The 12132-nt window shown below is 36.3% G+C and overlaps 1 protein-coding gene across 1 annotated transcript; it reads right to left on the bottom strand.

Annotated features, from left to right (window-relative positions):
- Positions 1–835: 835 nt before the first annotated feature.
- Positions 836–1678, bottom strand: LOC149577750 (replication protein A 70 kDa DNA-binding subunit A-like). Its single transcript, XM_089797825.1, has 2 exons — positions 1075–1678; positions 836–1008 (listed from the first exon to the last, which is right to left on the bottom strand). The coding sequence occupies exons 1-2, from the start codon at positions 1676–1678 to the stop codon at positions 836–838; spliced, it is 777 nt and encodes a 258-aa protein (XP_089653951.1).
- Between the last annotated feature and the right edge of the window lie 10454 nt (positions 1679–12132).

Raw genomic sequence — 12132 nt, 5'->3', positions numbered from 1 at the left:
CTCTTCCAGAGACTTGGGGACATTGGGATTTTGGAGATTCTATTGATAGCTACCATGAGGCTTTATAAGAGTGTGGTGGGTAGGTTTAGGACTACGTGGGTATTCTTGAATCCTATTCAGAGCACCATTTGAGTGAAGTAGGTCATTAGATTCCACAATATTCCAGTCCCACCAGATGCACCATCTACCTCCCTAAAGTTTCTTGACCAACATTGTCTAACTTCAAAAAACTTTATTGCACCTTCTTTATCTAAATTTATTTCTTATATATATACTATATCTAGTTTTTCCTAATCAATCCCTCGCTTGATCAATTGCCTTTTATAAGGGCACTAATACATTTGGCATCGATTTGCGATGGCTAAGTGTCAGAATTGCGACGCAAATGTGTCGCCACTGCGACGGCAGCAGATGTCATTTTTTTTTAGTCGCAAATTATGACATCTATTCTTGGATGTCGCAATTTTGACGCCTATCCGTCGCAAGTTCAACTTTCTAACCCATCATTGCTCCCATCGCAATGGATGTGGTTCCCATCGCAATTTTGACGTCTTCACCATGCATTGCGACGGGGTGGTGTCGGCATCTGCCTACAGGTTCGCTGAGGCGGGAGCCTTTACAGTTCTTCCGTGGGCGTCGCACTTGCGACGTCCATGGAAACTTGCGACGGTGCTAGCGGCGCGGTAGCGCTGCTGTCGATGCCGCTTGCCGTCGCAATGTTTGTGAATGTGTCACAATTGCAACACAAAATCATCAATTGCGACGGCGTCGCTATGCACACGACGCTTATTTCATCGCAATGCACGTGCGGACGTCGCAATTGCGACGTTCGTGGTTAGCAATATGGCGGGGCCGCTATGGCGGCGATGCCAACTGTCGTCGCCGCCACAGCGGCCCCGCCACAAGCATCATCTTCATCTGCTAGCTCTAGCAATGTGTTCGCAGTCATGTCAAGCAGTTGTATTGCTCCTTCATCAAATGCGGTTGCCCATAGCTCCCCAGTGTGGTCTTGCAATTATAGGCGGACCATGTAGCTATAATTGCATTTCGTAAATTGCTTGTCACATTTTTTACCGTACCATTCTTCATTTGCATTTTTAGACAACTTTTTCTTGCATTGCTTTCCTGCCACTTGGTTGGGGCAAGCCAGGTAGGATAGCTTGTCTGTGTTGACCTCTATAATGGTTACTTTCACGATGCACTTTATAGCACAAGTAGAACGCACAGTTTGATCATGTATGTCATGAATTGTCATTCTCAATACTGTAGGAGGTTGTGGGGCGTAGCTAATCGATGGCTCACCATTGTCCTTAACATTGTCATCGAACCATGACTTTAACTCCGCTGTCTCTGGAATTTGGAGATTGATCATCAGTTGTGTATTACCTATGGTGTTGAGTACTCTTCCATTGAACTCAGTAACACGGCCTCCCTTAACCACTAGAACTATAGTGTCTTGCAAGTAGTAGCTTTGTTGCAATTCACTACGCACTTGCTCGGCTACTGAGCCCCAAAGTTTCAGATCAATGGGCCTACGAGTCATATCAAGCATTTGGATGGTGCGCTGAGAAACTTCCATTCCATTTGCTCTTCTTATCGTGGAGGTTGGTTGTACACATATTGTTTGTCGGTGCCCTGTTGTTGCTCCCTCGACTGGTGTTGGAGATGGTAACGACATCCTCTCGATCTTCTGACTCCATTACGTGGCTAAATGAAATATATATTCTCGCCTTTTTGCTACCCATGCTTCTAGAATTTATACTTTTTACTATAACATTGTAATTCTCATAAGGTGTAGCTTGCTAAAGAATCACTGGTATGAGGATGAAGCTCCATGGGTTGTGCCAATAGAGATATATACAAGCTTGCTTTAATTTATATCAATAACCAAGTGTCAAATTAAATCATAGTAACAGGAATCAGACATTGAAGTTAGTGAATTACAGGACCATACTATCTTAAACAGAAGAACAGAACACACACATCATTATATGTAAAATCGAGCTTGTTACAAAGAATAAAAATGGAATTTGAATAAGATGATGAGATGCTAATTAATTAAAAAACACCTAAAGAAAATTTTGCAATGCAAAATATGAAGTTCAATGAAGTAGCTCATACACCCGCCTATGTAGATGTAATTTATCCGAACTTTAATGGATCTCGTCAGAAAGACCCCAGTGTGAAACAACATCTCGCTTGGAGGTCACACAATCTGACACAGCCACTAGTAAAGACAGGAAAACTGAATTTCTCAGCCATCACAAGCAGCAGCGTGAGGATTTCAGGGAAGAATGGTTTTGGTATAAGTTTTCAGAGGCTGACAACCTCAAGGATCCTGCAGAATAACGATGTAGAAGGGTGGATTGGTAGAACTAAACAATCCAAGAGACCAATACCTACAACAACTAAACTTAGGCCAGTGAAGGCATGGAACAATATTACACAGCCCTAACTGGATATTGTCAATGTTTTCATCATTTGACTACTCAAGGTTAAAGAGCACATAAGAGATAAGGAACACAAACTCAATAGTAAAATCGAGACTCCAAATCTATAAAAAATTTGTACACCAATATTAAACAGGGACGAAGGCTAAAAATCCAAATTTCACAACAGAAGAAGCTATCAAACCAAATCAGAACACCATAGAGCATGGAATCGCATAATGGCATTTTACCTAAATCACCGAAGAGAACTCCAAACACTGTTGTCCACCTCTCCTACCGTCGTCCCAGTTCCTGTAAGAGGTAACAAAGAACGATGTAAGAAAAGTTATTGAGAAGCAGAAAACATGCATTCTTTCCAAACGATAGCAATCACACTTATCTATTCTAAATTTTATTAGTTCTTTAAATCCACTTGTTGCACAATCTTCGCAGAAGCAATTCTGTTTAGTAGTATGGATTGCAAGAACTTGCAATCTCTAAGAGAACTCTTTAGACAGATCCATAAAAATATTTAACATGAGTATGTTTGTGCAGGTTCTGAAGCTGAGTATCCCACAAATTTGATAATTTTTTGAGATGAGCCACTATTACTTTCCAATCAATACACCGCAAAAACCTACAATGAAATGCAAGTTATCTAAAGTAGAAAAAAATTCTTGTGGAAGAGCTACCTTAACAATTCAGACAAAATGGGTATTAGCAAAATTCTGATCCAACCAGAATCCAATGCATTAATTACGTAGTTACAAGAAAACCATCCAAACAGCCAGATATGTGGTTTTTAATATCCAATCTCAATTGCCAAATTGTTTTTTGAGGCAGGTTATTTAAGAGATTTAGTTTTCATCAAATCTGAACCAAGCACATGGATGAACTACTAGTTAACCCCAACCATGCACATTGTTATTTATAAATTAAATGTATTTTGTAGTATTTGGGGTTGATAGGCATGTAGCATCTTACATCCTCCCAAAATCAATAGCGTATTGGTTGCCCACATTTATGCTGACATGTCACAGAAACCAACCAATATCAATGTAGAAACAACCAAAGAAAACTAGGCCCTTATTGGCACAATTTGTGTGGCAAGTGAAGGAATTGGGGATTAAGCTGCACAAAATATGGCAGAATAAAAATACAATGTCCATGTAAGATTTGGGGTTTTGATGAAATAGTTCTTATTGCCAGGAGATGGGACCAAACTGACGTGGAAGTAGCCATTGATGATGTTGAAAACAATTGTTGTTTAATTTGAGCAGCTACCAAAGAATGTGGGCATACTAGCCAAAAATAAATTACACCCTGGCTTATAGATCTTAGACCAAAAGAATGGATCCATTCACTGCTGTGATTGGTGGGGAGGAACAGAATATTGTTGTATGTGTCGAGATGGCTTCCATTGGTAAAACCTTATTCCGCCTTAGGCATATAGTACACACATTTGTTAGAAGAGTCTCATCCCTTTTGGCGGGGTGGTCTTCTTGGGAAGTTTAGTTGGGCAGACTTTAGAAAATTGCATCCTAAATTGAGCTTGCAGATTGATTAAGGTATGGATAGAGACAATGCTATGAGCCTAGGGCTTTCCATAACATAATTTTTTTAATAATTTGAAGCCTGATTAAAAGGCCAGACCATCCAAGTAACATGTCAAACTGCAAGGAAGTGGAGGTTCAAGCTGGAAGGAATCACCAAATGTTTTGAATGGCCTGCAGGGGAAGTATAAGTGTGCCACTTATAAACTTGAGGACTTGTTTGATCGCCTATATGTCATAATGCTCCAATTGACAACCACTCAACAAAAAACTACAACACGGGAACACTATTTTATTTTCATTCTTTGACAATCATTAATAACATTTCTGACATTCCTCTTCTAGGGTTGATGAAGTTAATGACACAGGAATTATCTCATCATGCAATCACTAAATTAATGCATTCGGAAGAATAGCTCTGAAAATTTTCTTAAGTCATCCAATGACATTCTAGAATGATTTCACGATAGTAGCACTACCCCTCAACTTCCTATGGATGTAATGGAAGTTTGAACCTCTTTTGTAAGAATATGCTGGTTCAGCATTGTGATAACATTCTTTGAAGGACGAGGATAGTTTTCCATGAGTATCTTGGGGATGTTTCTCTTATCTATCAATTTAGGACAATTTATCAGATCCTCAAACAAATGAGTAATGGAAATACATGCACTTCCATTTGTATTCTTTCAATCATATTCTAATCAAATCTTTCAAAACCACTCTTGAAAAATAACATCCTCTTTGCTTTATTCACCATAATAACATTAAATTCCCTATAATAGATTTTTTCATCTCAAAATTGACAATTGCAGAAGCTTCAACTTAAAATTTGGTTGTCTCCCCTCTTAAGCTACAACAAATTTTGTAACATAAAATTTAGTCCACTGCATCATCATGCACCAGTGTTCCTAGCATAATACCAGGCGTATGCTATGAAACACCATACTTATCAAACATAGATCCCTTATGAAGCATTGGATCACATAAGTAAATTGAGCTATCTCAACCAAGTATTGGCTTATGGCTTTGGAAAATCAATGTAGGTTCTTTGGCCTACATATTGAAGGCTTGGATGAAGATTGAATGGACAATTTTATTTGGCTTTTTTAAGGAAATGGTATTTGAACTCATAAGAAATTAGAGTGGTGATCTCTTATGAAGTGTTGGAGTTTATGAGTGTATCACAACCTATATGGAGAATTAACACACATTCGTGTGTTTTGGGGTAGGGTGGTTATTTGAGTATATATCTTCTGTTTCTTTTCTCCTCTTGTTTTCTCTTATGTCAACACTCTTCTTAACTTTTATAGATTTGGTTTTGTTGCATTATTATCTTCAACGGTCTAAGGAGGAGTTCATTATATTTTCTTCTAGTATCAATAAAGTAAATATCAAATGTCTTACATGAGGAAGTACAAACAACTTAGATAAGTATTACTTTCAACTAGCGAAAAACTATTGTTATTGACACAAAAATTTCTTGTGCATTAACAAGTTATAAGTTTTTTTAATGTTGTGATGTTGCTATTAGGATTCAATTGTGTATTTTTTGGTCAAACTCATTGGTCTATGTTTATGAGTAGTGTTTCACAATAACTTCTTTCTCATTAGAATGAATAGAACACTAAATACTTATTGCATCTAGGTTTGCTCACGGAGGTGAAGCATTGGGCTTTCTCGAGATGTTACCCACCCAAGCACCACTCCAACCCAAATGTTCTTAACCATGGAGTTTTTTAAAGGTTAATGTCATGCTCAAAAATCAAGGCTAAAGCACACAATTTTTAAAAAAAAAGGTAATAACAAGTATCTTATTGAGCTTCGCTTTGTTTCGAGAATAGTTTAATATTCTCTACTAAACAGGGCCAACCAAGTGAAGGTGGAAGCTCATTTGGCCCCACCCCCCTCCCCCTAACATCACTCTACATTCCCCGTTAACATATAACATTCATTCATTCTTTCAACCATTAATAAAATGTAACATTCAATCAATATCACATGATAACATTCATTAACACATTAGATTTGTTAACATGCAACATTCATCAATATTCTGCATTAACACATAATGCATGAACATTAATTAGCACATAATTAAATTCATTGAGACATAAAATACAATCATTATCAATTAAGGTATGTAGTGACAATCATTTCTTTTTTTCCTTTCTATTTCTTTTTTCTATGTAAGCTCTAAGAGGAGCATCAGTTTCATCATCAATTCCCCCCTCATCAGTTGTTCTGTTCTCTGTTCTTGATGATCTCAAATTCCTATGCTGTTGCAAAGGGGGGTCCTCTGCAATAACAAATAAAAGAGTTAAATTAAAAATAATTGATTATAATTGTTACAAGTATTTAATTATTTTAAATAACATAACTGTGTCTCTTTACCTGATCTAACCACATCATTTTGTCTGGACTCAACGTCAACATGGTCATGAACATCGACCCCTTGATCCTCTACAGCTGCTATACAAAATGTTACGTTAATCCAAACACCAATTGCAATTACATATAAAAAATTTAATAGCAAATGTATACCTCCACCACTGGGATGCACATCATGCGAACCTTCGACATCCACAGATTGTGTAGAAGGATCGTCAGGTTGCATTCCAAAATCCTACGCATTGTTATCATTGCTTGCTTAAAACAGATATACTCACTTTATATTGGAACTTAACATCAAATAGACTAATTGGTAAAGTATTCAATTTGAAATAAATTTCATTTAGCTTATTTACCTGTGGCTCAGATGCATCAGTATTAGAACCTTCCACACTAATTTCAGCTCATAGCCATTCGGCCACGACTCTATAGCCTTGTTGGAAGCCAATTCTCTTATCCTCTTCTGTGAGGCATCTCTTGAACTTTGAGCCCTGCATTTTTGCGTGGTATGGTGAATTTTACTTGCATTGTTTCATCAACCAATGGAGGGTAGTTAAAATATCAACAACAAATCATCTATATCCATCACAATATAATAGGAGAAAAATCGAGCAATTTTGATGGAGCAATCTACTATATAAATGTTGCATGTTTGTATGCTTTGCTTGTACCAACATATTTTCTCCAAATTCTTAAGTTGGGTAAGAGTTAGTTCAGCTCTTTGGAAATAAAAATGGCTGTAAGTGCTGCTGCATTCCCTCATTCTTTCAATCACTGCCTTTATTCTCAACTATTGGAGGAAAATTCAGTCAAGGGTGAGATTTTAAATAATGTCATATTAGTAAATGAAGGAATCTTCACTAATCTAGATTGCAGAGTCTTGACTTCAATTGTTGAATTGTTTATATTGAATATGAAAATCCACTATTGTTATTATATTCTATTGACATATTTATAATTGATGAGCTAAATAAGGGAGTCCTAGTATTTCCCTTCACATTATATAAAAAATTTGATACAATTTTTCATTTACTAATACTTACAACTCTTGCTTGAAGTTTCAAAAAACCACCAGAGCCGAGCTTGTGTGTCCCGTGCTTTTCTAGTCTTGCCTTTGTTTCCTTTGATGTGTCAAGCAATCTATGAAAAGTTTGAAATATGTTAGATAGTATAAATATGGAGGTTAATTAGTACATAATTAGATTCTCAACAGTATCACATACCTTGTTGTACTCTTCACTAGTGTAATATTATTTTTCTTGTCAGCTTTATACTTTCCATCCAAAATCAGAGCCTGCCACTCAGCCTCAGGAACATAGGGCGAACGCTCGTACCTGGGGTTATCCCGTAAATTTTTTTTGTACTAGTCCCTAATATACTTCAAACATAAACCAACTTTTTCAAGGAGCTTGTTTCTCTCGAATGCACGAGGTCCAAAGAGTTGGATCATGCTCTCTATAAGATCATCCTTCAACGGTTTGCATTGGTGATTCCACCTTTTAAGTAAAAAAAAACATGTTAGACTAATAAATGAAGTGAAGCTACCTTTAATATAGTTCAAGAAATGGATGAAAAGGAAAACTATTATAGCAATGATATGAAATCAAAATAGTGGTTTGGGGTTTTAGTTAGGATATGATGTTCCACCAGGTACACATGGTGGGCCCAAATATTCGCAAACACTCATCACCAAGTTTTCTCCAAAAAAGATCATTCCCTACAAAACAATCATGGGATCATTAGTCGATGAAGAGTGATCAAAAACTAAATTACTATTATATCACTATAGAATAATAATAACTTTAAAGTACCTAGAACTTTGGCTACTTTTAATGGAATGCCTTCATCGTCACTGACGATCAATGTGACATCCTTCACCATTCTCGTACTAGGAACATAGGAACATCCAGAAAATGATGTTGCATGTCCTATTGCAAAAAGTTTCATAAGTTTCACAAGTCTTTGTCACAATCGAATTATAAAAGAACAAATGATAATTGATGTTATAAAGTTCTAAAAAATAAACTGTTTGTTGCTATCATAAGAGAAAAAAAGAGGGATTTGTGTACCAGCAGATGGTGCAATAGTCGATGCATGTAAGCTACGTGTTGCTGATTCAACAGTCGGAAAGAGATTTTTGGTTTTCTTGGATGGAGGCGGCATCATCATAGGATTCAATTGATGTGAAGCTGAAGAATAAAATTGTTAGAGCATGCATAAATATAGAACGCGTGGACTAGCATGGACAAGATTGTTAGAGCATTAAAAAAAAGGATTTTCGAGCATGTATTGTCAATGATTATGATCATTCCTATATATATTCAGTGGAAAACAGAAGTGGGGAATGGAACATGCGATCTACCTGAACCACCTGCAACACCCTCATCGTGGGAACGGGGCTCAAAATCAAGCAAAAAACTCTGTAAAGACAACGCATCCATATTTTAATTAATGCCATAAAAGAGCATAACATAAAAACCATTATTGAACTCTTGTTATAATTAAAAATTTCATTAATACTTACTTTTAAGGACTCAGAGGTGTGCAACAATTCAGATGCCCTATCTTTTATTTGTTGATTCATAGGCTTTATGGTTGCCAAACATAGAATTTCTTTGCTATTTTTCTTTAAATTAATTTTAATCGAACCGATGGGGTCATCGGTCTCTGCTAAATCGATATAGAAAGGGTCGTCCTCAGGGGGGGCCTGCTGAGGGACTGCAGGTTCCTTTCCCTCCCTCCGACCACTAGCCCTCTGTGACAACAATAGTATTAGTATTATCAAAATTACTCCAAAACAATAAAGAAAACAACATGTGCTCTTTGTTGAACCAAAGCCTTCAAAGATTTCAAATGCCTCTCAACCATCCACATTGACCTAGTGTGTACAGGTCCACACAATTCAATCTCCTCAACTAGGTGTATGAGGTAGTGTTCCTGTGCATTGAAAAAAGTTGGAGGTAGACACTTTTGCATTTCACACAGTAAATGAGGAATTCTTCTCTTCCAATAGTTTATATCTTCTTTATGGATTTCTTTAGATGACAACCACCTACATTAAGAGATTCAAGTCACAAAAAATATATAGATATGAGACTTTACAAAATAATATACAATAGATTACATAGCAAGAAAAACAAATCACGAATATAATAAATATATACATCAAATTGAACAGATATTACTGCTTACCTCATATATTTTCCAAGATAGTATATCACTTGTTTGATGTTATTGTTGAAGTGCTCTACGAGAGATAGAGGAAGCACGTACTGCAGTAATTATAAACCAATCATTTCATTGTTTTCTAACATAACATAATGAACAATACACGTAGTTTATGAATATATTGTAAATACAGAAGAACATAACTTACCTTGACAAAAGTATGCCAATCATGCATTTTGAGCCCTAGCCCAAATTCACTTTTTTTTATATGAGATTGTTTATGTTTGCAGCAAATCCTGTGGGAAATCGAATTTTTTGTATGACTTCTTTTATGGCATCACTTTTCTGCTCCGTTAATAACCATGGAAGGGCACTTATATTAATCTGATCTCTGTTGCTATTTGAGTGAATGAAATTTTTCAATGCATGATTGGATTCATGTATGTCATTACAAATTTTGACAATTTTTTCTTTGTCACGCCTTCCATCCAATATTTTCCACAATGTCTCTGTTATATTCTTTCCAATATGCATAGTATCAAACAAATGCACAATTTGTAAGTGCTCGTAGTAGGGCAACCTACTAAATTGTCTGGGATAGCTTTTTAGTCCCTTTGGAAGGTTGTTAGTATTGCCTTGACGACCTTCATGATCATCAATTACACAATTAGTCAACAAATATCACAATAGAAATATATAAATTACAAACATAAACCATTAGGTGGAACGGCATTACCTCGACGATTAATTCTATTATATTCCAACTTCCATAGGCGAGGTGTCATTCTTCGTGGCTTTGATGTAGTCTCTTCTTTCCCATTGAAAAGATATTTTTTCGTACTTCAATACTTATGATTCCTGTGGAGGAAGTGTCTACACTCATCAAACACCTGCTTTCCTAAACTTTTTGAATGACGAGATTTCATCTTTGGACCACAAACTGGACATGCAAATTTTCCCTTTGTTTTAAGACCTACAAGATAATGATGTAATTGGATTATTAAATATGTTGATTTTTATAATTAGAATTATTGTGTGCAACTTGAATTCACTATAACATACCACAAAAATGTGTTAGCCCTGGGGCATCATGTATTGTCCATGCAAATATTGCATGGAATTGAAATTGTCTTTGTCGTATTGGTCTAGACACGTCATACATAGTGACACCGTTCCATAACTCCACCAACTCGTCGATAAGAGGCTCAATATATACATTCATATCTTTTACTTGATATTTACCTACTTGAATGAACAGTAACATTACATAGTTATTGTGACCGTTTTACTGCAAGATTTGTAAGTACGTGTAAATTAATAACTATCAAATGATAAGATACCTGGAACAATCATTGCCAACATAATGTGCTCCCTCTTTATTGACATCCACGGAGGAATGTTATTGTTGATAACAAAAATAGGCCACACCGAGTAAACAGATCTCATCTCTCCAAATGGATTGACACTGTTCGCTGCCAATGAAAGCCTGAGATTACGAGGTTCTTCTTTGAAGTGTTGCCACTTTTCCTCTATGTGCATAAATGCCAAACCATCCGCAGGGATTCGAATAATGTCATCTCGACTTCTATTGCGTGCATGATAATCCATAAATTGAGCCAAGCTACTACACCTGAATAATTGTCGCATCTGTGGAATAATGGGGATGTAACGAAGAACCTTTTGAGGCACCTTTTTTGTTAGTCGATCTGTTTGATATCTACTCGTATGACATATAGGGAATTGTGTTGCAAATTCATGTTCTTTATAATATATAATATGATCATTGGGACAAGCATGTATTGCTTCATACTCCATTCCAATATCTTTCATAACAGCAGTTAATTCTCGATATGAGTGAGGTAGAATATTTGATGATGGTAACAGAAACTTGCCTATCAATCTACAACAAAAAATATAAGTTGTTAATATAAACAATATTAGTGGTACATTATTCACCCTTTGTTAACTACAAAGACATATATAACATACCTTAACATACGTGACATTGTTATGTTGGATAAACCATTCATAACCTTCAAGTTCAACAACAAAAATATAGCAGAGAGAAGAGTTGTTTGGGATTCTTTGTATAGGGGCTCATATGCCTTCTGAAGTAGAGGTACATCGAGGCTATCATCATCATCATGATCAGATATGCTTGGACTAGATGTGTCATGGATCAATGTATTTATACCATCCTCTTCAATTGTGTTTTTTGGTGCATGATCGTCATCTTCCATGGGATCATTATCTTCACCTTGGATATTTGCACCTCCATGTTCCTCCACTTCGAAAACCATATTCTTTGGATTGTTGTGGTTCATATCATGTACTTCCCTGGGAAGATCAACCTATATAAAATTGATTAACATAAATAAACCATGATCATCAACTCATCATCAAGTGATTTCATATGTATATAAATTGTTAAAATGATATAATGAACGACTTACCAGTGGATGATAGTCATGCCCCCCTTCAATGTGACCATTCTCCCTACAATGTCTCTTAACTATTTTGATTAGCAGTCTTCTACGGTTTAAGCCCTTACAAATATTGCAAGGACAATAAAAATTTTCCATCACCTTTTCTTT

The sequence above is a fragment of the Cupressus sempervirens genome, chromosome 1 (assembly GCF_028749045.1).
Source record: "Cupressus sempervirens isolate cs-2001-9-10 chromosome 1, ASM2874904v1, whole genome shotgun sequence".
Lineage (NCBI taxonomy): Eukaryota > Viridiplantae > Streptophyta > Pinopsida > Cupressales > Cupressaceae > Cupressus > Cupressus sempervirens.
This window is presented reverse-complemented; position numbering and strand designations above follow the sequence as displayed.